We start from the raw sequence: 26951 nt of genomic DNA, 5'->3' as shown, positions 1-26951 counted from the left end.
ATTACTAAAATATCTTGCTGTGCAGTATAAAAAGGCAATCGAAGGCTCTTTGCCGTCACCTAAGCAGTGGCTGAAACTTTGTAGGAGTAAATACTCGGAAGTGGCTTTTCAGGCTGATTGCTACTGTTCAAGTTGTTCCAACATGGAATTGCAGCAACCAACAAAAGCAGCCCTCCAAACAAGACACAAAGTCCACTAAAATAAAATGCTGTGTCGTAGGACTCTGTCCAGTCATAGAACCAACCTGAAAAAGAAAAGAAAAAAGTTAGGCACACAAACCTTGACTGAAAAGATTAACAGTTTCTAAATACATTCTATTATCCTTTATACCAGGGGTCCCCAAGGTGGTGCACATGGGTGCCACAGCACCCGCTGATACTTTTCCTGGTGCCCAGCAAGTGTTTTAAGAATGTGGGTGAGGCCAGGTGGTGCTAGCTGAGCTACTGATTGGCCATTGGAGACCTGTCAGACACTGCCAGGTGAGTGCTTCTTACCTAGTTCAATCAGTATATTTGTGCGTGAGAAAATATTTTTAAACAATATGTTCAATTTTAAAATCACTTCACTTCACTCTGACATTTTGTGACTGGCTCCACCTCCTGCCGCAGCCATTCTGTGGTTGTGCCCACCGCCCTGTGTCAAATTTCTAAAGGCACCCCCACAACCTTGGGGACCCCACTGCTCTCTCTCTCTATATATATATATTTCAACTAGACATCCAGGTAGCATAAAAATAAATGAAGCTACTTTGTGTTTTTCCATGAAAAAGAGAAACATGATTGTAAAATAGATATTTCTATACTAGCAAATATGAAGTTGCCACATTGTGGCATCCCAATTTGCAGCACACCCATTGTGAAGGATCAGGACTGGTAACAAAAGCTCAAGAACGCCACCAAGACAAAATAAAACCCCATCTTGTTAACCATCCCCACCTCCACCCCTCTGCTGATTTAGTCATGAGCCCCCAAAGTCAGACTGAAAATATATGCCTTCCCCTGCTACTAAAAGATGCTTATGCTTGGACTTTTTAAAGTTACATGTCGGTCCCCCAATGATGGACAAAGAAACGCTGGGCTGGTTTCAAATAAGGCACTTCCTTTCATGCCAGTGTCCCACCCCACACCCCACCCCAGTCTCTGCCAATTCTCCCTCCAGTTGCAGCCCCATGTACCAGATGCAAACCCCCCCCCAAAGGTATCCTAACTGAGGAATAACGGGGGGGGGGCAGATTCAAGGAGCAGGCAAGAAAGTGCCATTTCACAAGTTGAACTCTGCTCGGGTCCTTCCCATTGTTTATAGCAGGGGGTCTCCAACTTTTTTGAGGCTGTGGGTACATTTGGAATTCTGACACGGTGTGGTAGGTGCAGCCACAAAATGCTTGCCACAGCTTAACTTCAGTACCACAGTGTAGATCCTTGTGCTGCCATGACAGCTGCTGCCAAAGCAACTTTAAAAAAAAAAGTCTGCACAGCCAATCAAATCTCCGATAGTCAATCAGCATGTTGGGGATCCCTGGTTTATAAAATGACTGGCTTAAGATATCTCACCTTACAAACAGAATTAAAAAAAACCAGAAAAAATCCCCTAATAATGTGTATTTTATAGGTTTTAGCATCTAATGAGTATCTTTTCACATTTACAATAAAGTCTGAATAGCAGTAGGGATGTCATTCACTTCCTTCCAGAATTTCTTATTTGAACAAATTTTACATTTCCCACAAATTACTAGAACTGATTCCACTGAAGAAGCCATGGCCTTCAGTTTGGAAGACCCGAGGCTCTTAATGACACATTGTTTTGGAGGTAATTAGTTCATAGGGTCATCATAAGTCACATAACACACACAAGGAAATGCCTTTTTAAAAAAAAAATCAGGAAAACATACATGTTTAAATGTGATCTTACCTACAATTGGTGGTCCAAGACTATTTCCAAGTCCAGCAAAAAACATCAATATACCATATGCATGGGCTAATTTTTCTATTCCCACAGTCTCTGTTGTGACATATGGAAAAATGGACCAATTGCCAGTCAGAAAACCTAAAACCCCTGAAAGTATTGCCAGCATAATGTAACTTTGGGCAAACGGAATCAAAAGCAGTGCCACTGAAGTCATTATTAAGGTCAGGACGTACAGATATAAAGTATTCATCCATTTAAAATCTGCTAATATTCCTAAAGCAAGTTTACCAGTGGCAGTCATAATGCCTATGATCGAAACAAGAGGAATGACGCAGTTTTCTTCACCAATATTCGAACTTCTGGCTATGTCTTCCATGAGCAAAGATGGAGGAAATACCCCAATGTCAAAGAAGAAGATGGCAATAAAAAGCGATGAAAATACTTTGTTTTTAAAAAGACTTAGTGTTTCTGCCCAGTAGTCTAAATAGAGGTGCCATTTCTTTTTGGCAAGATGTTTACAGAAATATGTCTTTTCTGCGACTTTCATTTTGTAAGTGTCTGTCTCCTTTGATGCGACTGACGACAGTCTGTTCTTGTTCACAAGAGATCCCTGCTTACAATCACTGCCGGATGGTTTATTCACACTTTTCCCTTCAGTACTGGCTTTTTCCAATATATTTTCATTCTCTTCATAAAGGTTTTTTTCTTTTTCATTATAAATGAGGTACTGGTCTGGAATCTTCTCGAGGCATGGCTTCTCTGGTAAGGAAAAACTGCATGAGCGCAAAGGTCTCATTAGACTCCCGCACGCTAGTATATTTAGAGACAATGCGCCAACAATGAGCAGACAGCCTTCCAACCCATAAAGTTCAATTAGTTTTCTTTGTAATGCTGCATATATAAAAAGTCCAACACTTGATCCTGAGGGGGCAGGGGGAGAAAATAGACAGACACTTAAAAAGACACACTTAAAACCCTTTCATAGAGCAACTTTTAGTACGACAATACTACACATAATCTAGCGGCTGAACATACTGGGTTGGATCCAGATCAAGGACCATGCAAGGACCCCACGAGGTTTACCTATCTTTCCAACTTTCTTCTCCCCACAGCAGTCATTTCTGACCTGGGAAAGTTTATATGGGGTTGTTGGACAAACATGGAGTAACAGCTACATGGGGGGGGGGGGGTGTCTGAAAACTTGCTCCTTTCTTCCTTTTCTGTCAGCAAAGCTCCACTCATAGAGGAGAGAGGAGGGAGCAATTTCACCACCTTCTCTCTCCCTACCAGCTTCCCAGCCCACATGGCTATTACTCCTTCAGGGTCCCCATAGCTCCAAGAATAAACTTTCCCAGAGTCAGACAGGACTGGAGGGGGGTGGGGGGTAGGAAGACTATCAGTGTCTTCTGCTGTCAGATCTTGGGATCCAACCCATAATTTATGAAATTGTAAAAGAAAAACAAACCCTTGACTTGAATCAGAATGTCGTTCAGCTAGTAATCCATCAAGCCAAATACAGTATGCCATGTATTGTGCATGCCATGTGTTTGAGACACACACACCTCCATTTTGGTAGTAAAACCAGAACATTTATTGAGTTCCTGGGGGATGCATGTGGCTTCATGGTCTCCAATTATGCAGTCCATGTATATTTAACTATAGTTGATCATTTTATAATCCTTTGCTCTGAGCAAAGATTTTTTTGGGGAAGGGCAACTGATAAACATCTAAATAAACTTGCACATGCAGCTGTTTTTGAAGCTATTTTTGTATTACATAAAAACCCTAATGCTGACAGAAGTACAGAAAAATAATTTTATGCAGGGTTTCTGAGCAGAATAAATCTATTAAGAAAAAAATGACAAAGCCACTAAAGAGGGGGTCCCCCATTTCTGCATCAGGCATAGAAAAAAGGTACTAGGTATGTTTTAGATATTCAGACAAAACAAAATCATAGATAAGGAAAGCATCATTAAGGCTCAGTTCAGACAGATGTGACAAAAAAAATCATTGTTTAATTAACAGTGAAATCCTACAGAGTTCCTCCAGGCTAGCCACAGTAATTTTAGTGGACTCTGACTGGAGTGACTCTGCATAGGATTGCACTGTAAAACTAACCAAGGCTAGTGTGATTTTCTGAACAGCCACTCCCACTAACTAGGAGTAGCCGGATCCATCAAACCAAGTCCTAAAATCCTAGTTTGAAGTTGGTTTATTTACCACAGTTAGTCTTAACTATGGCTACGTGTGATGTGTGAACACACATATATCCCGGTTTGTTTTCTGAACACGACCCCTCCCCAATTACTAGGACTTCCAGCCTCCAGGAAGGGCCTGGAGGTTTCCTGGAATTACAACTGGTCTCCAGACAATCAGTTCCCCTGGAGAAAATTGTTGCTTTGGAGTGTGGACTCTATGGCATTATACCCTGATGAGGTCCCTCACCTCCCCAAACCCTACTTTCCCCAGGTTCCACCCTCAAATCTACAGGTATTTCCCAACCTGGAGTTGGCAACCCTACCAATTACAGAGTGAAACCAGTCTTTCTCAAGGCCAGTCAAAATTTGAGTGAACACCTACAAGCAGAATCTTAGCATCACAAACCAACTATTGTTAAAATAAACCATGGTTTGCATTACGTCTGAACTGTGTGGAAGAGTTATACCTGTGTAGGGCCATTTGGAACAGAAGAGATTAATCTGTGCTAAAAGCCCATACCTGTAGAAATGAGGCCAAGGGCAAGGCCTCTGCGTTTGTCAAAATACTGGCATGTAATAGTTACTGTTGCTGTGTACAATAAGCCACACCCGAGTCCTGAAAAGAGAAGAAATTTTTCACAAATGAAGAATCCTTTATTACTGAATAAGGATTATGATGATGTGCAGCAACAAAGGCAAAAATCATTTGTAAGGTACAAATCTAGAAAGCCCTGCTGTAGCACAACCGCCATTAATTTACAACAGGATATATGAGGCAGCCGCCAGAAAGCTTCTTAGTAATTCAGGTAGAGTGGCCAACACCGGATTGGGAAATTCCTGGCGATTTGGGGGCGAAGCTTGGGTAGGGCAGGGTTTGGAAAGGGGAGGGACCTCAACACAGCAGAGTATAATGCCACAGAGGGCTCACTCCAAAGCAGCCATTTTCTCTAGGGGGACTGTGGTTTGGAGATCAGCTGTTATACTGGGAGATCTCCAGACCCTACCTGGAGGCTGGCAACCCTAGGGCAGTTAACTTATGAATGCTTTGCTATTTGCTCTTATCAGTACAAAGGAGAATTAAAGTATTAAACTTAGGGTTGCCAGCTCCGGGTTGGGAAATACCTGGAGATTTTGGGGGTGGAACCTGAGGAGGGCAGGGTGTGGAGAGGGGAGGGACTTCAATGCCATAGAGTCTAATTGCCAAAACAGCCATTTTCTCCAGGGGAACTGATCTCTGTCACCTATAGGGTTGCCAGGTCCACCCTTGCCATTGATGGGAGCTTCGGTGTGTGGGGGGGGCGATTTGTGAGCACACAGCACACACATGCAATAATGTCTCTTCTGGGGTAAACTCAGAAGTGATGGGGACACTATAGCATGTCCCCTTAAAAACTCTATGGAAACCATAGAGTTTTTGGAGGAATGTGCTAGAGCATCCTTGTCAAATCCGGGAGTGACGGGGACACTAGCATATTCCTCCAAAAACTCTATGGTCTCCATATATATATTTTTAAAAGAGATGTGCTAGAGCTTCCCTCTCTTTTTCAGGTTTACCTCGGAAGAGACTTTATTGTGCCACGCCGCATGCATGTGGTGATTGCCCCCCTTTAGCTGGACTGTTTCCGCCCGCTGGCCAGCTGAGGGGCAGCAGGCAGGCCTGTTAAGTGGCGGGAATTGCCTGCCATTAACAGGCACCTGGTAAGCCTAGTCACCTGGAGATCTGATGTTGTTGTTGTTATTGTTGTTGCTGTTTCAATTTATAGTCCGCCTGCCCTGGATGAAGCCAGGTTCAGGGCAAGTAGCAGCCATAAAATCAACATATCATCAAGTATAAATATCTCAATAAAAGAATTAAAAGAATTAAAAATACCACAGCAATTCCCTAATTGCTAAAACCATAGATAACGGACAATACCATATAGTACTCGCTGAAAAACAGCAAGCAGATAGGCCCCCTCAGATCAATAGTGGGAGATCTCCAGCCACCACCTGGAGGTTGGCAACCCTAGACTGCAGTTCTGAAGTGCAAAAAAAAAAAAAAAAAGAAAAAACCTTCCCCTCTAGAACACATAGGCACCTTATGCATTTTTAAAGGATCTCTATGAACTCTCTTACCAACAAGAATTCCATAGGAAAAAAACAGGAAGTAGATGTTAGGCGCAAAGCTGCTCATCATTAGCCCCCCTGCAACCATAAAGCTGCTGAAGATGGTTACAGGTCTGGCTCCAAATGCAGAGACGCATGTGCTGCAAACAGGACCTATATGGTTTTTAAGGGGTTAAAAATGGAAACACTTTTATGATATCAAGCTCTCTAAGGTAGCATTCAAAAGATTCATTCCCTTAACTCAATAACTCTCAACAGGCCGTTCGGTCAACCAGAATTAGGGGAAATAGGAATTCCTCTTTGACTCTTATTTAGTGTTTGAAGAGTGAACCAGGAAATGCTCCTCTATTTGCAGTGCTTGATGGTACCATCGAGCAGTAAGTCAATCTCCCGTTTCACTAGCACTTTATCCTCCCATAGATTTTTCCTTAGCCAGATTTAATGTATTACCGTCAGCTCTATTAACTGGTCATTATCTTGGTGTTCCCCTTTCTGATAGATTGTGCCCTTGCTCCAACAAAGAGGTTGAAACTATCCAACATGTTTTCTTCCGGTGCCCCTTCTATCAAACGTTACATTTTAAATTTTTTAATCCTATCTTGACTCAAATGGAGGAATTTCCTAATTATTTAATGGTTCTCACTCTTCTTAACAATCAGGACCTAATATTATTGAAACCGTGGCTAACTTTCGTGTTGGTATGATTGCAATCCATTCTGCCTTATAACAGCTTTTCTATGTGTTTTACTGCATTTATCGAAATGTTTGTTATCCCAATAAAGGTACCTGAACTGAACTATCCTCCCATACACACAAGTAGTATTTGTGGTCCTAGCTCCCTCCATTTGCCTTAGGCCTGCCATGTCCTGATGGGTGCTGCCAAGTTGGGATGACGACTGCTGCTCCATTTCTAAACCAGCTAAGATTTAAGCAGATTTCTTTCTTGGCCCAAGGGAGCAAAAGTTTGAGAATTTCCATTTATTTAATTTGGCCTTTATCCTTTGGACTTCTATTCTCCGAGCAAGTTCCATAGAGGGTTGCTCCTATATTTACACACTAACATATGGATTGTCCCTATATATTATACCCTAACATGCTGAAATTCTAAAATAAACTTGCATGCTTCAACAGAAGAAATGCAGTGTTATCCCTGCAGTATGCTCAATAACCAATCAGCACTATAGACAGGGCCATGCCTCTTTCTCACCCAGTGCAGGATGGGAGGTAATTACCCCAGCTTCTGCCCACAATGCCTGAGGAATCAACAGATGTCCACCCACTCTCTCCATTCAAGCGTGAGTGTATGTTTGTGTGTAAAGAGCCATCAAGTAGCTGCCAACTTTTGGTGACCCCATAGGGTTTTCAAGGCAGGAGACTAACAGAGGTGGTTTGCCATTGTGTTCCTCTGCATAGCAACCCTGGTATTCCTTGGTGGCCTCCCATCCAAATACTACCCAGGGTCGACCTTGCTTATCTTCCTGATATCTGTCAAGATCGGCCTAGCCTGGGCCATCCAGGTAGGTAGAGGTGACCAAGTCTATCTGCGACAACAGGAGCTCTCGAGACTGGACAGACAGCAACCAGTCATCTAGGTAGGGGAAAATAGTATAACCAAAGTGCATAAATGCGCCACCACTGCAGCCATGCACTCGGTGAAAACCCTTGGTACTGTTGCCAGGCCAAAGGGGAGCACATTATACTGAAAAATGTGGGGGCCCTGTCTAAAACGCAGATACTTCCTGTGAGCATCACAGACAGCAATGTGAAAGTAGGCATCCTTCAGGTCAAGAACAGCCATCCAGGTAGCTGGGGTGAGTAGCTCAATCACAGAAGGCAAAGAAACCACCCTGAATTTATGAATAAACAAACATTTATTTAAATCTCTCATGTGAAGGATGGGCCTGCGACCACCATCCTTCTTTATCAACTACAAAAACTCTGGAGAAAACCCCCCAACAAGGGGTATCATGGGGCACTTGCTGAACTGCACCCTCTCATAACAACTCACAAAGATGAGAGGTGAGCTCTGGGAAGGGATTGTCCCTAGCCAAACTGGGAGGAGAACAGGGAGGAACACTCTTACTCTAGGCTGTAACCGAATCTAATAATCCTAAATACCCATGAATCTGAATAGATTCTAGCCCACTCAGAAAAATATCTGGAAAGCCTATCAAAAAATGGAGTATACTCAGTGAGTGCCGGCAGGGACAGTCAGAAGTGTGGGCCTTGCTGCTCACTATTCTTAGGAGGTGGTGGAGTGGTGTTAGACCTGGGCCTGTGAGGAGGCTTGGTCTTCTTGAAGGACTGTTGATAACTGGGCTGATAGCCAGCTTGTCTGGAAGGATACTAGGGGTGATATTGACGCTGGCCCCTGAAGAACGGGTTGGCGAAGCTACGCTGGCACTGCCCAAATCTGTCCCTGGGTTGCTGTTGCTGTGAGGGTATCACACCCAGAGACTTGGCCGTTTGCTTGTCCTTCTTAATATTGGTGAGAAATTCAGTAGTCTTGGTGGAAAAGAGGGTGAATCCCTCGAAAGGCAGATCCTCCACCCAGGACCGGATGTCAACCAACAGAGCAGTGTTATGCAACCAAGTAGGTCTTCTGATAATGACAGCAGTGGCAATCCCTCTGGAAGAGGTTTCTGCCACATGTTTGCCAGCTTGAATCTGTTGAATCTGATTCCTGGAGTCCTCAGTAAAGGAGTCTAGGCGTGGGCTAAGCTTCTCCCAAAGATGAAGCTGGTATCCTGCCACGATGACTTGGTACATCACAATCCTATAGTTTAGGGAAGGCAAAGTATAGACCTTCCTTCAGAGGGTGTTGATCTGATGACTCTCTGTCAGAAGGAGTTGAATGCTGGCCAAATCTCTGTCGAGCCTGCAATTCTGTAGCCACAATGGATGACGGTGGTGGGTGCAGAGATAGGAATCCTGCTGATTCTTGTTTGATGCAATAGAGATTTTCTAACTTCTTTGACGAAGCAGTGGCAGAGGCTGGCTTCTTCCAGACTGGAAAGGCCAGGTCGGAAAGTCCCTCCAGCAGTGGGAAAGACACAAAGGATTGTGAGTCAGGGTAAAGACGATTTAGGATCTTGTATTGAGGTTTATAATGGGAGGTGGATACCTCAAGCTCAAAAGCCTGCGCGATGTTAAGCATTTGCTCTACGTGGAGCTTAGAATCCTTCGTGGGAGAGCTAGAGCCCGGGTCAGCAACCGTATCATCAAGTGATGTCTCTGATCTATTTTCCAAACTGTACATCGAAGGATCGACCTCTTCCTCCTCCTGATCGGAGCTGGACAGGGCGGAGGTGGATGGGAAAGGCTGCACGGAACCAAAGGATGTCACTGGGATCAGGTTAGGTGGAGGAGCCAGCTGTTCCAGTCCTGAATCTAGAGCGAGATAAGAAAAGGGGGGCTCAGGGGGTTGTTGCCAGGGAGAAAACTAATGAGTGTCAAAAGGATGCTCTGGGCTGAACTGAGCCAGTTGGGGTTACAGCTCACCTTCGGAGGAGGGTGGAGAGGCAGAACCTAAGGATGGCATCTTTGGCGGACTCTGCAACTTGCCAGAACCAGCAGGTGGAACCAGCTTCTGATCGGAGGGCTCAATGTGCTTGAGCTTCTGTTTGCACTTTTTGGACGAAGGACCCACAGTGGGGTGCTTCTTGTTTGACGAATGGCGCTTATGTGAAGAAGTCACTCTTGATGACACCAAACCCTCCTCTGTTCCGGTTAGTGGAGGAGTGGGTCAGGAAGATCATGGATCTGTCGGAACCGAGGGAGCCCCTGAAGAGACCATCGGAACCGTGGAGGGAACCAAGGATGTAACAGATCTAGATATGGATGGTAAACATGGGGTCCCAGGAGCCAACGGGGGGAGAGTGGAAGAGAGGGCTCTTTTCCACAGTTCGGCCTTGAGTCTGGCCTCTCTATCACCCTTGGCCTTGTTACTGAATTTTGGGCAGATCTTGCAGGCCGCCACATTGTGCGCCTTGCCCAGGCATAGCATGCAGCTCTCATGCCCGTCAGAATGGGGCATCTTGATGCTGCATTTCTTAAATAAGGGCTTAGGAGACATAATGAATCAGCCCCCCAATCCTGAGAGGGAACAGTGCAGGAAAAACTGGAGGATGGGCAAGTCAAACTACCCACACACTTAAGATTGATGAATAAAATGGCTAGGAAAGGAATAACACGTCTGAGCTCGGCGGCAGTGAAAAAGGAAGGGGTGGTGCCTCCCCAGAGTGTGTGACGTTTGGGTGAGAAAACGTCTAACTAGCTCCGGGCGTAGGTGCCCCATTGTGGCTAGTAGCTAGAAGTCTTTTCTGATAGCAGACCTGCACTTCCTAATTTACCTCTACACCACTGGTGTTTAGATAAAGACAGAGAGGAAAAGGTGTAGCCATCCTTATTTCTTTTAACCTGTAGATTCAGCTGAGTCACTTCAGTTGCTAATCTTTTGTATATCTTTTCACTTAAAATTTCCTTCTCTCAAGATTACTGCTGTTCCACTTTGCACCAGAATGAAAAATAAAATCAATCCAAGTATGTTTGTGCTGAACTAAACACCCTACAAAGCCGGTTAGTAGCATCATCCCTGCTTGTCCCTAAAGACATCAACACTTGGATTCTAGGAGAAGGGGGGGAGGGGGAGACAGAGACACTTCTAACTGCCATTTACCATGAGAGGGAGGGCAGCTCCTGACTCCTTCCTGCACCACCTGCAGTGGCTGTGCTAGCCAATGTCCCTCATGCTCCACTATATATCTTTTTCTCATCAATTTATTTTTAAGAAAAACCCAATCCTTTATTAAACACCATACACCCAGATGCACAAAAACCTATTTCACACTGCACAATTCTTTGACACCACACAAAATGTATGTAGCTGCACATTACTATGATTCTTGAACTGAAGCAGTCATTATTTCTGTTTGGCACAAGTGACACAAGCAGAACAAAAAGTGAAACAACATATAGTTCAGCACGGGAGCATCACCAGATTCCCACAGCAGATATCCCATAAGAGTGCCTGCCTCACCATATCTGCTTCGAGAAGAGGGCCTAGGCAGGGTCCAAACCAAGAGAAATTTACTCAGGTTCTGGAGGGCTTTTGTGAGCAAGAGATACTGAAACTAAAATGTAGTAGGTTATGTTTGTGCAAATATATATCCCACTCAGTTTATATTATCATTACATCTATAGGGTGTCTATATCTTGTAACATCTTGCAGAAACAGCATCATCATTCGATCAGGTTAAGCTGCCTGCTGGTCCTCTCATAACTCAGGAAAAGTGCAGAGGTTCCTGGTCTCAAAGCTGGAGCCTACTATTCTTGCACCAGGAATGGTCTCAGAGATCACTCCATCAGTGCTTCTTTCTGTGCAGTTGGAGCGTGTGTTTAAATGTAAATGGGGGTAAAATACCAAAATTAGGATTTGAGGGAGGTAAGCACCCTCCCTAGACCCCGCAGACACCCTTGTTAGGCAGAAGTCCAAAAGATCCAGGAAGAACAAACACAAGCCAAATATCAGCACGTGTAGTGAAGAACTAGTCAAAAGTCAGAGCCATGGAGTTCTCTTGATGACCGAATAACTCTTTCTGCTCCTTCTCTCAGTGTGTGTTGAGACAGGCATTGCCTTTGCCGTTTACACACATGTGCTACAATAGAACCTTTGAAAAGTAGCCAAAAAAATAGTGGTTCTATGGTGCTCACAATCCAGGAGATGAGACTCCACAAGTCATGGGTTGAAGACCACTGCCCTTCATGAACCAAGAGTAATTCCAGAAGACTGCTCAGAGTAGACAAGCTGACATCTAGGAAAGCTTGCCGATCATTACTAATCTTCTCACTGAAGAGTTCCTTCACACAAATTCCTCTCAGAAAGTATACTCCCTAGCAGCTCTTTAATTTCCTTTTTTTCCCCTCTGGGGATTTGACTTGAGAACTATTGAAAAGACTATTCAGCTGGTTACGTAGCCTTGGTAAAAAGTTCTTACATTTAAATCACCATTAAAAAAAATTAAAACCTGCTCTTCAGCTGCCTGTTTGGGGAAGCACCTCTTGAGAACAAGTGCCTCCCTGGATGCAGGTTCTGATACCAAAGGTAAAACATACATTATGGCACAGGACGACAACGCCACGACAGCTTAGTTTTTCCAGAATCACAATATCCTCCATCTGCTCAACAGAATAACGGTGTTGATGCGACTGCAACACAATGAGAGAACAGGTTCTCACTCCCAAAGAAGCAGTCTGTCTTTTCCAACACTTGCTCAACAGTAATTTTTCAACACTGAATTGACAAGAACCTTTATCAAGGCATGCGGAAATTATGATTAGGAACCACTAGAGGGCCAGGCAATGTGTAGTAAAATAGTTAGGCCCAGATGAAAGGTGGCATCACACTTTAGCTTCTCCCGTACCCTTTCTAGTATAAAAGACTCACTGTGAGCTCTGGATCATCTGGAAACAGGTGTTCTATTAGGGAGGCAGTATCACCTTGCTAAGCATTAACATATTCTAAGGAGCATTATCTTCTCTTTTACAGATTACACATTATATGCCCAAGTGTAGAGGGCAAACAGCTGGTACATTTATATCCTAGCAAGGGCGAAGCCATGCCAAGAACAAAAACTTCATGCTTTACCAATGGAACATTTATGAAATTACACCTAAAGCAAGTGTGATCATTACAACTCTAGACACAATGATAAATCAACACATAGTCCCAGGTATGTGAGGAATTTCCCAATTCATCTTTTAACATAAAGTCACATAGGCTGTGTTCACATAATGAACACTCTAGTTAGTGGCAAGAACAAGCCTGGTTTACCCTCAGACACTCCCTTACCCCTGACTTTCTGCTCTCTTCCTTCTTTTGAAAGAAGAAAAGGGTCCTTACCTGTAACTGTGGCTTTCAAGTACTGGCACAGAACCATGTTTGGAACATTCTAGAAGTTTAAACCAATCTTGTCAAGAAGCATGAGAAGTGCCACTGGAGCATGGGCATCCAAGCACACCAGTTGAAAGACTGGATCTTGAACTGGTGGGGTAGGTTGGTTGACATCCAGCTTGCACAATGTGGCCACTCAGATGAGCAGTTCTACAAAGCCAGATGTCTTTAGCAAGAAACACAGGTATCTGATCTCCTACCGAAGAGTCATGAGAAGATTCCAAGGCTACCTCTGATGATGCTGATGATTCAACCCCTCACTTTTGGGCAACAATAAAGAACAGGATCTAGATTGGCTGGAGGCAGCTTGAGGTAGGTTACTTTGGAGAGAACTGTTGCTTGGCCGTAAGAAAGGACAATGGCAGAGGACTGTCAGTTCTGAGGGAACAGACGGACTCCAAACCATCGGTTTTGAAAGGGCAGGCAGAGCCATGAGACAAAAGAGCTGCCCTAACTGAAGAACTTGCAGGAGGTATAGGACACAGGAGCTTCAGTTTTGTGAGGAAGACTGTAGAAATGGAGGCAGATGGACCAGAAGGGGGGGCTCAGGACCTAGGTCACAGTGGGTGGTGTTCAAATCAGAAGTGACAGTTGGACCACGGTTTACAGACCCTAAATGAAGGAACTTAAGAGCATTTTCAATGGTTTCTAGGATCTTCTTCTCTCCCATCTTACTAGTGATCGGTACCCAAGGTAGGTCATGTATGCAGACCGGGCCTGATAGTCTTTCTGGAACGTGGTTCCCAGATGTGGTACTGAGAATCACAGGACCAACCCTGGTAAGTCCCAGGCACATGGAAAGGAATGATGAGAAAACACCCCACCTGTTGAATAGCCAACTTGTGTAAAGGTGAGGGAGTGGCTGTGAGGACCATCTCCTAGTGGAGTGCCCTGGGGGGGGGAGGTTCCAGTGCAACACCAGACAAGCCTCCTGTGTTCTGAAGCTGTCCATCCAAAATGGATCCGATGAGCTGCACATCAGGGCAGGTGCTACACCCCCAATATTATGCCCAGTATTACAGGCTGTGGAATGGACATGGATGGTGAAGCACCGTTCAGTATCGATTAAAGTCGCGCTGCTGGAACGGATAAGAGTGGTTTGAGGGGTTTTAGAACAGCAAGCAGCCCTGAAGATGAAACCAGGGAGAAAAATAACAGATGTGAAGAGATGGTCATGTCCACTTGGAAACCAGCCGATGGACATTTACTTTCTTTTCTTCAGCTTTGAAGATGTGCCACAGTGATGTTTTGCTTTCAAAGGTCAGGATTTTTGATTTAGCTGGTCAGGAGTCACAGCTGCAGTACCCAGGGGGTCAGAGATAAACAGAGATAGAAGCAGTACTCAGACAAAGCACACAAATCCACTTGGTATCTACTTGGCAAATAGTACCTGTGGCCATCAAGTCTGAACCACATAAGGCAAACTCTCACAATGTAGCTCAAACATAAATGAAGCTGTTTTGGTGAGCTTGCTTAATGAAGCACTGGCAATGTGTACAGGAGCCCCAGCAGCTTTGCGACCCTCACCTAGCCTAAGATAAGAGAACCAAGGAGGATGGCACACTGGTCCCCCCCCCCCAGGCATGCCTGTTGCACCCACTTTCTTAGAATGGGGGTGGGCGCCAGCCACCAAAAACTGGTTTAAGCTTAGCCCTTAAAAAGTTCTCAGCGTGGCTCTGCACAGGTCCCCCGCCCCGCTGGGGAGAGCAGGCCACAAAGAAGAGTTTTTGTTCAAGCTGAAGTACATCAGCAAAGAGCAGTTTATTTCTTGTCTATGGATTCTAAACCACAGTTCAGTCCTGGGTCAGAACTCAGTTTTTTAGGCAAGAAACAAAAGAACAAATGTGTTCAAGTGCCCCAATTTATATGTCATAATTGCAGTTTATTTTGATCCAGAAAGTCTTCTGTTTTAGTTCAGCAGACAAAAGGGAGGAGGTGGGAGCTCAAGCACCTGAGGAGTAAATCATGAATAAAGCGAATACAGTGCTCCTGTGTAAATGTTTTTCAGAATGCGTAGAATAACTGATCAATTTCCAAATGAGTAACAAAACCACTTTATTTTATACAGCTATAGATAATTGAATTTATGAAACACAGCATAGCAAAATTCCCAGTAACTTATTCTTAACATACACCTTATGTCAAGCTATATCATTAAAAAAAAAAACCATCAGTGAACGAAGTTAATGTTTCACTGAAAATGATCTAACTCTCTTATGGAAGAAAAAAAATTCTTTGGTAACAGGGAATACTGTAAAGACAGATTGATCCTTGAGAAATTCAGCTGGGTGTTTTGTTATAGATCTTCCTGCCTTCAGTCAAGCCTTAGTTGCCATGGAGAGGGCAAAGGGATAAGTCTTCTCCCTCTCCTTCAGTCACCAATGTCATTTTTGAATCTTAAATATGATATCCGTTTGACCCGCTCTTTGAGATTCATCAAACAATTTACAAAGACAATCCCCTTTTCTTTCTAAACACTGGCGATAAATATTTCATTGCTGGCCAGTCTTCATCACTGTGACAAACAAATACCAGCCTTATTCATATGATCACAATCTTCTCTTAGGCTGCATTCCAATAGCAGTTTTTCACATTGCTGGCTGCACAGCACATCAAATTGGCCATGTGAGAAAGAGAGCTGCAGAAATACGAGGTTGTGTGTGAGTCTTTGTGAATTTACTGCTGAACAATCAGATGCTTGAACCTTACCATCTTAGGTAGGCCTCATGTATACCCGTCTGCTGTATGGATCACAATGGAGCACTATAATTGTTTTCTGCAACCTTGTGTGATTTATAGGCACTGCCTATACTTCAGTAGAACTGGTGCACCCAACACTTGAGAATCTCCAGTGAAGATAGTAATTTAAATCGATTCTCAATCCTAGATGTAATGGTTTCTGTACATTAAGGAGGGATGTTTCCAAATCACAGAATTCTTAATTCTCACTAGCTACAAGCCCTACACACACACACAAAAAATCATCTTTCTTGTCTAGTTTCTTTTTGTTTCTTTTCTCTTCTGTGTTCTTGTGTCATCCTTTGGACCTTTATACCTCCTTTAACTGATCCTTCCTCCATAACCAGACCTGCTTCACACTGTGACTATTATTGGAGGAAAAGCATAGCAATGCTATTTTTAAACTCAGTTTTAATACAAACAGTAGACACACAGTAGACAAGTAGTTGTAGATGTGATCATCCCATCTCCTGTGTCCTTAAAGATTCTTCCCTCTGCCCTGCTGCACTAGTTTTATCGACAAGTGTTGCCTTAGTGATATGCTAACCTCTTCATGTCATGCACAGTAGGAAGAACTGCAATAAAAAGCAGCAGAGATCTGCAAAACCTTATACAGATATATTCTGGCACAACCTCTAAGCAACACTTTCCTACTAAACTATACCCAAGTACACACAACTGAAACACATATTCTGGTCTTCCCTATTTATCATGACCTTCGCCTTTCTCCAATCATTACCCTCTTGGCAAATTTTAGATTGCAAGCTCCTTGGGGCAGGGACCTGCCTTCTTCTGTTTTGTAAAGTCCTGTGCATATTGCTGGTGCTGTATAAGAAACAACCGCAGACTCCCCATACTTCATAAAGAGGACAGCTGCTTGGTACCTACACTGTATTAACTCCTCTGCCCTGCACTAATAATAATAAATAATGATAATTTATTGGATTTTTAGGCTGCTCTATCCTGACAAGTCGGGCTCAAAAAAGACTGAGAAGCATATATACAAGGTATCAGCCAGGTATTTGTTAGGGATGCACACTTAAATACTACTTAATGAAAATCTGAAAGTAATGATCTCTTATCTTTAATACACTGAATGTTCCACATCTAAAAAAATCTCTAACAGTTATGACCATCAGTAATCTCTGGAAATGTCTATGGCAACTTCTGTCACTGGTACTGTCTGCTTTTCAGTCATACTAGGTGGTGGTAGCAAGAGCAGATAAAAGTTTTTGCCAGTTCACACATTACAGAGTCCACAGGTTGGACCTGGGGTCCCCTCCCTGTATAACAACTGGACACAAGTTGTGGATTCTCTTCCATTCAGGGGCAGACAGGGAGGTGAAAATGTCCCAGAAAGGGCCCTGCCTCTGCCCCCCCTTCCCCCAAGGGAAGGGGGAAAGGAGCAACAGCTGTTTGCTGGTGGCTGAGGCAGCTGGCTTGCTGGCTGGCTATGGCGGCAGCTGTTCACCAGCATGGCCTGGGAAGCCAGCTCACTCGCCACAGCAGCTGCTCACCAGTCCTGCACAGGGAGAGAGCTGATGGCTCTCTCGCCGCCATTACTGCTCTGCCACCCCACACTTGGCAAGGGCCTCCAGCTCTCCTGTTGCAGTAGCTGTTCACCTGCCATGCACAGGAAGAAGGTCAACATCTTTCTTGCCCTGGGGGCTGCTCCTCTGCCCCACATGGGGTGAGGGCTGAGGGCTCTCCTTTCGCCACAGCCATCTGCCTGCTGCACAGGGGGTGAAGGCTGCACAGCGGCTGCTGAGAGGGCCTCTCTTAAAAGGGATAAGGGCAACCTCTCGCCTGAGGCTGGGGTGGCCCCTGCCCCCCCTCCCCCACCATCAGCCTGCTGGGATTTTTCCTGATGGTCTTAATGACAAATCTGCCCCTGCTTCAGTTCCTCCATGTGTGGGGTGCCCAATTGAACACACATGAACACATGACGCTGCCTTATACTGAATCAGATCCTTGGTCCATCAAAGTCAGTATTGTCTACTCAGACCGGCAGCGGCTCTCCAGGGTCTCAGGCAGAGGTCTTTCACATCACCTACTTGCCTGGTCCCTTTAACTGGAGATGCTGGAGATTGAACCTGGGACCTTCTGCCAAGCAGATGATCTACCACCACTGAGCCAGGGCCCCTCCCCATTCATGACTGATGTGAAGAAGGGACTTCAGCCTCCCACCCCCCCATGCAGTTTTCCCAACCTGAAAGGGGGGGGACTTCTTGGCCTGTTGGTGAAGACCACAAGAAACTAAAGAGAACCCCATTCCCCATCCCCCCAATTCAGGTCAGGAAAATGGCACAGGGGGAAACTGAAGCTCCTTTTCCACATGCATCACCATTCCGATCCAAGCTGAGCACGACATACAAAGGAACGGAGCACACCCACAACTCCCATCTTACTGTTACGCATGGTGGGGACTCCAGACCCAACCTGTGAATTCTATGTCAATCAATTTAAGTCACAGGTACATCTTCCAAATGTTCCCACTGAAGATCTTTCCGAAAGGCATTTTTGTGCACAACATTTCCACTTCTTTCCAATCACTGCACTGTCTCAGGGGCTTTCTGCGTTTACATAAGCAGAAGCAGGCTCCCCTTGCTTGTTATTCTCTAAGCTGGAGCTCTGCTTCCCTGTCTACCAGGAGGCAAATGCAAGCAGACACTCCCAAGGTCTGACTTATATTCTTTGAAAGGCAGGAATAGAGTAGACTACAGCAGAACATCATCACGCCTTGCACGGTCTGCGGCCTTCGTATCTGCGGGACTGCCTCTCCTGGTGTGCTCTCCAGAGGACTCTTCGTTCAACCAATACCAATCTTTTGGTAATCCCCGTCCAGAGGAATGTACGGCTGGCCTTGGCCAGGGCTTTTCGGCCCTGCCCCCCACCTGGTGGAATAGCCTCTCGATTTGAGATCAGGGCCCTGCGGGACCTTAAGGAGTTCTGCAGGGCCTGTAAAACAGAGCTATTCCACCAGGTTTATGGTTGAGGCCAGCTACAGTTTCACAAATATGATTGCTGGCCTCCCCAACCCGCACCGTCACAGTATCTTAATTCCATCTGCTCGCCTAGTTAAACCTTTTTATACTTAGAGGCGCCTAAGTAGTTTTAGGATTGGATTTAGAATTTTAGGGCTATTTTAAATGCTGTTTTAAATGGTCTTATTGATTAAAAGGGTTTTTATTCCCTTGTAAGCCGCTCTGAGCCCAGTCTCGGCAGGGGAGAGCGGGGTATTAAATTGAAACAATAAATAAATAAATAAAGATGACAAAAGGGGATGGGAAAAACCCAAAAATTAGCTTGAAAGTGTTGCAAGATGAGAAAAGGCGAGATGGCTTAGCATCACCAAACCTTAAACTGCACTATCAAGCTGCGGGATTAGTTTGGATAGCAGACTGGATCAAAGAACCAGAAGAGAGTATACTGAAAGTGGAGAAGGGGGTGCACTGGTTTGGGACAACATCTGTATTTCAAAGTTGCTATAAGCCCCTCTCCTTAATTCATTCAACTTAAAATTTACATAAACACAATTTTTAAATATAAATTTTAAGTTGAATAAGTTAAGGAGAGGGGCTTATAGCAATTTTTAAACTCCTTAGGAAAAACATGTAATTATCTTTTCTTAAGTTCCTTTTTTAAGAATAATTTCAAGATTAAGCTGGGCTATCTTAAAAATATATATCGCGCTCCAAAATGGAAATAGCAGCTGTGGTTTGGCTAACGCAAAGAGGTGAAAGTACAGCCTGTTTCTTGCTCTCCACAATATGACTAATAGTCTACTGCATGTTTCCTGCAAGATGGCCCACACAGAATGCTTCCGGTGAACATATTCCAAAATAGTATTTCTGTACCTTTCGATATGACAGGTTGGTTACAATATAGCAATTTGCTATTCACCAAAAAATTCAGGTCTCACACGACACTATTGGGCTGATGGCTTTCCCCCATGCACTCAGTTTCTCATTCTTTTTTTGTAATGTTTCACCTTTTCTTCCTTCGATAAATTAGATTTTATAGCTAACTGCCAGCCAGATCTCCAGGTCAAGACTCCAAAAATTTGCCCAAAAAATCACTTTCCCCTTGTCTACTCCTACAAATCTCATGAATGGGTCCTGATAGTTATTTTTAAAATGGTGGGATGCAAGAAGCAGTTCCTGCAAAACTCCTCTTTTCCTCACCCTTCTATAACAATGACTTTAATGGTGGTAGAAAGTTCTGTCAAGCTGCAGTTGATTTACCCCATAGGGTTTTCAAGGCAATAGACGTTGAAGAGGTGGTTTGCCATCACATGCCTCTGTGTAGCGACACTGCACTTCTTGCTGGTCTCCCAACCAAGTGCCAACCAGGGCCTGCTTAGCTTCTGAGATATAATGAGATGAGCCTGGCCCATCCAAATCGGGGCTTAAAGTAAATAGCCAGTCATATTTCCAACAATTGTCTTTCTGGGCCACTTCTCAAGCTCTGTGCTATGCATATAGGCATCAATCCCCCCCACACACATACACACAGATGAGAGGGATTTCTACCAGTGTAGCAGGATTTCCACCCCTTCCCAATCCTGCTGCACCCCAAAATGCTCCTGTAAATGGTATTCCTGGGGGACATGGGACCCCCCCGGAATGGAATAAGGAAGAGTTGACAGTCTGCACCAGAACTTAGTGAAAATTACACCCCCCATGTCCATTAGCAAAATTTCTCATGGGATCCAACTTCTACTAGTCTGTTCTCCTGACACATCCCTGCAGCACAAGGGGCATTCCACTGACACAAAAGCCTCCTCTGGCAGCAGAAGAGCTCTTCAATTGGAAAAAGGCTCCTTGAGTCAGAGGAATGCACTGGCACCAGAAGAACAGACTGGCAGGGCCCCATCAACAAAATCTGGAAGTGCCTCAACCTTCACCGGAGATTAGTGTATCATGTAATACCTACTTGGTTCTCCTCTGAACAAAAGGGAATTAAAAAAAAAAAACCTCAAACCTTTTTAGGTCATTTCAAGGGTATATAACTGCCTCATATTTGAACACACGCACACTTACATTGTGTGCAGTTTGGACCCAAGAACCAGTGCCGATAGATTAACATCATTGTGTTTTTCTCCATGTTTCAGTTCAGAATGAAGGATGGACACAATGAAAGCAGGTGCTACTACCTTCCATGAGGTGCCATTTCAGACATTTCATGGCTCATGTGAGGGCTTTGTCCACATGCAGCCCTACTATTTCCCACTAGAGTTGCGGTTTTAAGTATATGCTCATTTATGAATGACATTTTTATTATGCTGATCCTCTAGCAATTCAGGGTGGTGTATACAGTTAGGGTACAATTACTAGCTGCTCTGCAATTTACTTTTATGCAGCAGGTTCATGCTTGCTTCCTTAAGCAAACGCTAAGGAAGCAGCAATTCCGTATAATTATCTGTGGATGCTTCTACATGGAGATGATTTTGTGTAGCTCTCATTGCCACTGAGAATGCAGAGGCATTTGCGGAGGTGACAGAACATCCTCACAGCAGTTTCCCCCTCTTTCCTTGCCTCAGTCCCCTGCAGCCATCATTCCCCTTCTCCAACAGAGGTTGTTGGTGGGGGGGTCAGGAACTGCTAGATCGTTCTAATGCTATAGCAGTTCTGTTAGTTCCCATTTTCTTTTTTTAAGAAAGTACATCTCAAACCCTTTTTGTTGTGTAGTTATAAGAGAAAATGTAAGCCTACACCTTTCCCCTTAAAATTCTGGAACAAAATGAGCCAGAAAGTTACTTTCTTTAAGAAATAGAACCAAAGAATTAGTAGATTATGGCTACAGACTGATATAACACTATAGTGATGTAGCAATTCCCAACTTTTAAAAAAAGCCCTCTGGTGTGTGTGGGGTGGAATGTTGCCATGAGGACTGGGGCAAGGAAAATGGTGCTGATGTGGGTGGGACCTGCAAAACTGCTCACCTTCCCATCTACACATCCAAAAGCACTTTGACTGCAATCATTCCAAACAGATCATAGCAAAGTGGACCAGCAGAGGAAAATGTCACATGGATGGTCCTGAAAACAGCAGTGCTGTAAGGAAGACAAGGCAGAGCAATATGAGCTGTTTCCACATGGATGTTTTGGTTTCTTTATTCGAAAATATGCAAGGGAACTTTCTCATTTTTAACAAATTGAATTTGGTTATGTAGAAATTTTAAAGCACACAGGTACTGGAAACGTGTTTTATAAGTTAACACTGAAATTTAAATTATAAGCTTTTAAAAAGATACTTACTTGCAAGTAAACCGACACCACTTGCAAGGGATCCAACCCAAGCAGTTTTTCCTTTCCCTTCTCCAAAAATGTCCAGCCATTCTAAATATAAAACTCCAACAGCTAATGGAGATCCATAACACAAGAACTGGGTGAAGAAGGAGACAAGTACTATAACCCAGCCCCATCCACCATCTGGTGACTTCTCGAACACCATTCTCTGGGAGTAGTTCAAGAACTCAAAGGTCTGTGTAAAAAAAAATATGTACACATACATATGGGAACAGAGTTGAATGGACACACAGATTTCAACAAAATTTAAAATATATAAGCCACATGTTCAGAAAGTAAGTTGGCACAGATGCATGGAGACAGTGTCACCAAGCCCAGACTATAAACATCGCTTAGAGTGCAGTGCTAAATCCATTAAAATTAATGTGCTTAAAAGAGTGCAACCTTGCTTAGGAGGGCACTGCACAGGCTTCACCAGTGATCTCTCTATATGCTGCCTAATGCCATCCACCATAGACTTGATGAAGGTGAGGATGGAATAGGTTTTGATAGGCTCTAAAGTGCCACTGGACTTCCATCCAATGTTGCTGCTACACACTAACATGGTTACCCATCTGGAACGATCATCTGATGGTAGACTTTGGTATAAAGTGTTTGCCCCCTCCACAGCCACTCACTGCAACCCCACTCCCCTTCTCACACCTCCAAGGGTAAGCATCCCTACCCAGAAACGCTTGTAAAGACAGGAGAGCCTCGTGGTGCTCATGCAGCTCATGGTTTCAACAGAGGCAGCTTACTGTGCATATCGTACTGGGCGCTAGGCTGCCCTCCTCTACTGAAACCTATGGGCAAGTTCTGTGTACACGCCAGTGCCCCCCACAGACTTCTAGATCAAGTGCAATATTCTACTCTACTAGTGTGACTCGTGTACCTACTCAGTTCATAAGCAATTCTTCAGGAACCTTACAGAACAACTTTTTTTAAAAAAATAACACTACTTTTTCCAGTCAAGGGATCACTTTGCAAGTTCAGGCAATTACACGAAGACCAGTGAAAGAATAATATGTGACAGTGAGCACACACAATGTGCTTCTCTATTTAGATGTGGGTTCCAGCATCCAGCTGGACTCCAGAGACAGACAGTTCTGCAGAGGAATAACCCACGTGCTACTTTTTTACATTTGGGTACCTCTGTAAATCACTCTTGAAAGCAGTGTGTCCTTCAATGGAAAATACACATGTGTGCTAACTGGCTCTTATAGCTTCCTCAACCTCATTTAGTATAAGCTCAGGAAGACCAAAAGTTTCTCCCACATGCCCATAGCAGTTTTCATTACAGGCAGGCTCGGTCTGACCAGTGGTGATTTCAGACTGCTGAGAGTTTACATGTAAAGCCAGGTAAGGGCACAACTCTGAGTTTGGAGCCAACAGACCAACCTCCATCCAGGGTAAGTCAACAATTATCCCTGCCTCACTGGAGACCAGAAGTGCTCACTAAGGGGACCCACAATGTGCTATTATAGCCTCACTTCATAGCCAAAATTTGGGAGATGGAGCAGAGAAGCAAAGAGGGACAACTCTGCTTCATCTGAAGGTAAAAGGATGTCGTAGCAGCTTCTGAAGACAGGTGTGGCTTGATAAAGTTAGAACAAGGAATCAGTTCAAAAGGAACACTCACCACAGCCTAAATTTTACACTTATCCAAATTCCCAAAGACTGTAAAAAGGCATAAGGCATTATATAAACCAGTAAATAAATATATCTGTATGTTTAAGGTGTGCATTTTCCCTTATTTTTTCAGGCAGAGGAAGGGGCTGCAGAAACCCCATGGGTAGGACAGTACAAATAAGCTTGCAGCTTTTCCTGCCTTCCCCCAGAATGTTCTTGTGCCCCTCAAATGCTGCTGGTTGAGAAACAAAATGCTACAGGGCATTGGGGGAATCACAGTGAGGAGCAGGGAATTAAGCAAAATCATCCTGCCTTCCCCTTCTGCCAACAGTGCTCAACTGATGGAGAAGGAAGGTATGGACACTTTCTCCCAATTCTCCCACCTCAATGCAGCCCCCTCCCTGAAAGCCTTTTATTCATGGGCCCCCTGAAGCTACAGAATCAGCTTTTTGGGGCTCACAAGAAGCTGCTGGTGGAAGACAGGGAAAATACTGGTTCCGGAAGCGCTCTAGCATTCTCCGTTCAACGGTTTAACCCGTTAAACCCAAAGGCTGAAAAAGACCAAGATTCAAATTTAAAAATCAAACATTTCTTGTAATGGTTATTTATTTCCTAAGTAAAACAAAAGACTGCAAGAGGTATGCCATAAGGTGAAAAAATGGGAATGCTAACAGCAGCATGCATCTTAAATTTTAAAAAAATCCAATAAGGAAAAGAAAACCCTCTCATATAAATTGTATAAGGCTGCAATGTACTTAAAGACATAAGAGGTAGTACTTACAGAAGATGGTCTCAAGTCATTCAATCTTCTAGAACAAGTTATTACTCGAGAATCTGGCAACCCAACCTGGGAAGAAATATCAGGTTTCTGAGCCAAAGCAACCGAACTGTGCAGAACCACAGTGGAAAAGAATTAAAAAATTTGCTATTGTGATGCAGGAAGGATTGTTGTATAGAGATTTCAAAAGCTACTACTCTAATCAGAGAGAACAAAAACAGAGGAAGCACCCACCATCACTCAAAAATTTGACAACAGCCTTGGATCCAAGGAAAGCAAAAACTGTAAGGGCAATAAACATAAGAAACATTCTGATATTCTGTACCCTGGAGTGATTTCTAGATCTCCAGCATAACTGCCTCTACTTTTGATTTATTGCCAATAATTTATCCATAAAATGTAGGATCTTTCTACCCTTCCATCACATATAGTTTTAAAAGCCATTGCTTTCATTAACTGCACTGTAGTCCTTGTCCTTTAGCCTGGTGCTTGTATCTGATGAAAGAAGCTCTGCCTCTCAAAAGCTCATACCCTGAAAATCTCATTGGTCTCTAAGATGCTACTGGACTAGTTAAAAACATGTTTCTCTCTCCCACTGAAGTCAGTGGGACTTAAAAGTACCTAATTATGGCTGGATTGTGCCCTATACTTGAATAGCCACTATAGTAACTGATTATAATTTCTCAAATGCTTGCCATCTTTGTGTTACACATATCCAAATTCATTAGAATGTCCGTGTGCCTATATTTTGTTGTATTTTAATTTAAAATTGTTATTCAAACAGATTTTAAACCATACTTGAAATGTTATCATTGGGAGAGAGAAAAATACAGTGCACTCAATTATTTATTAGAAAATAAAAATCCTGTGCATTTTCAGCGGGGTGCTTGTCACGAGGACGGATTAAAATCTGGAAGAAGCTTTTATCCATCAATCTATTATGAGCAAGGAAAAGTATTGTAGCAAGTGCTACAACGGCATGGAGATGTATCACCAAGCCACCCATGAATAAAGGCAATTCCTTAATCCTCTGAGCACTGGTAAATTGGATGTAAGACATGCAACAGAGGTTTCAATATAGTGGTTAGTGTTGGACAAGAAGTAGGGAGCTCCAGTTCAAGATCCCATTCTGCCATTAAGCAAAGTGGCTGACCTTGGTCTTGGTCCTTCTGCCTCCAGATTTCGCTCTCTCACCCACATACTCCCCCTAACCTGTCTCACAGAGTGGCTGTGAAAATAAACAGAGGACAAGAAAAAGTGTGTAACCCAAATACCAGAGACTACACATTCGATTCAGACTGGCACAACTCCTACTCCACAACTGATATGTGTTGGATTTCAAAGACAATGTTGACAAATCTGGGACCTGTAAATATTGCTCCAAGAACATTTTCTGATCACAGTCCCATTGAACTAACCTGGATCCAAGGAGGGCACTGCCTAAGAAGATGGAAAGTTAATGATCAGATTTTGCAAAGGAAAGAGATAGCTGCCCAATGTGGAAAAAAACTAGAAGAATTCTTCCGTTTTAACAACACTCCTGATGTCTCAAGCTCTACAATTTGGGATGCGAGCAAAGCCTTAAAAAAGAAGAAGTATGTAACCTTGCAGTGCTTGAAAGAAGGGTGGGACAAAACCCCAATGAATAAAACCCACAAGCATATATTAATCTTTTCCCCGCATCAAGTCATAGCTGACCTATGGCAACCCCATGGGTCATTCTAGGCAAGAGATGAGCAGAGGTGGTTTGCCATTGCCATCCTCCATATAGCAACCCCAGTCTTCCTTGGTGGTCTCCCATCCAAGTACTAACTGTGGCCAACTCTGCATCATTCCCAAGCTCAGGCTAAGCTGAGCTATTCAGGCTGCCCAAGAAAGCGATGTTAAAATTTCCAGGGCCAAAACAACATAAATTGCAGCACATTAAATGCCGATCAAACTTTTTGTGCAGATTTTCTTAGCAGCTAGTTTGTACAGAGACATCATTCAAGTAACATCCTGATCATTGTTAGAAAGAAGATTATTTTATCTACCACTGAGCGTGAAGCTAGCCTGGCTAAAATGGCTGCAAGAAACTTGGACCCAGGAGCTGAGTAAAGACAGCAAAACAGGACGTTGTGTGGGATGTCCTCTAGTTCTGGTTTTTCCAAGTAACAGCTGGCTAACATGGTTGTTAGCACTGTTTGAAATCAGATTACAGTAAAGGCTTCTCTTAAGTTTATGAAAGGTGAGGCTAGACAAGTAAAAAGCTCTTGTGTGGTCCTGTTTGATCAGTTTAAACCAAGGAACCAACCTGGAGCTGATGATAATTCACCTGTCATCAACAGCATCTACATTAAATATCTGGTCATGAGT

The 26951-nt window shown here is 43.8% G+C and overlaps 1 protein-coding gene across 1 annotated transcript; it reads right to left on the bottom strand.

Moving 5' to 3' along the window:
* SLC16A9 (solute carrier family 16 member 9) lies at positions 1 to 22364 on the bottom strand. The gene is made up of 5 exons (XM_056850077.1): positions 22160 to 22364; positions 6219 to 6362; positions 4624 to 4719; positions 1909 to 2826; positions 1 to 244 (listed from the first exon to the last, which is right to left on the bottom strand). Exons 1-5 carry the CDS (start codon positions 22353 to 22355, stop codon positions 60 to 62), a joined length of 1539 nt encoding a protein of 512 aa, XP_056706055.1. The 5' UTR covers positions 22356 to 22364; the 3' UTR covers positions 1 to 59.
* Positions 22365 to 26951: the final 4587 nt, after the last annotated feature.

This window comes from Euleptes europaea, chromosome 5, assembly GCF_029931775.1.
Source record: "Euleptes europaea isolate rEulEur1 chromosome 5, rEulEur1.hap1, whole genome shotgun sequence".
Lineage (NCBI taxonomy): Eukaryota > Metazoa > Chordata > Lepidosauria > Squamata > Sphaerodactylidae > Euleptes > Euleptes europaea.
This window is presented reverse-complemented; position numbering and strand designations above follow the sequence as displayed.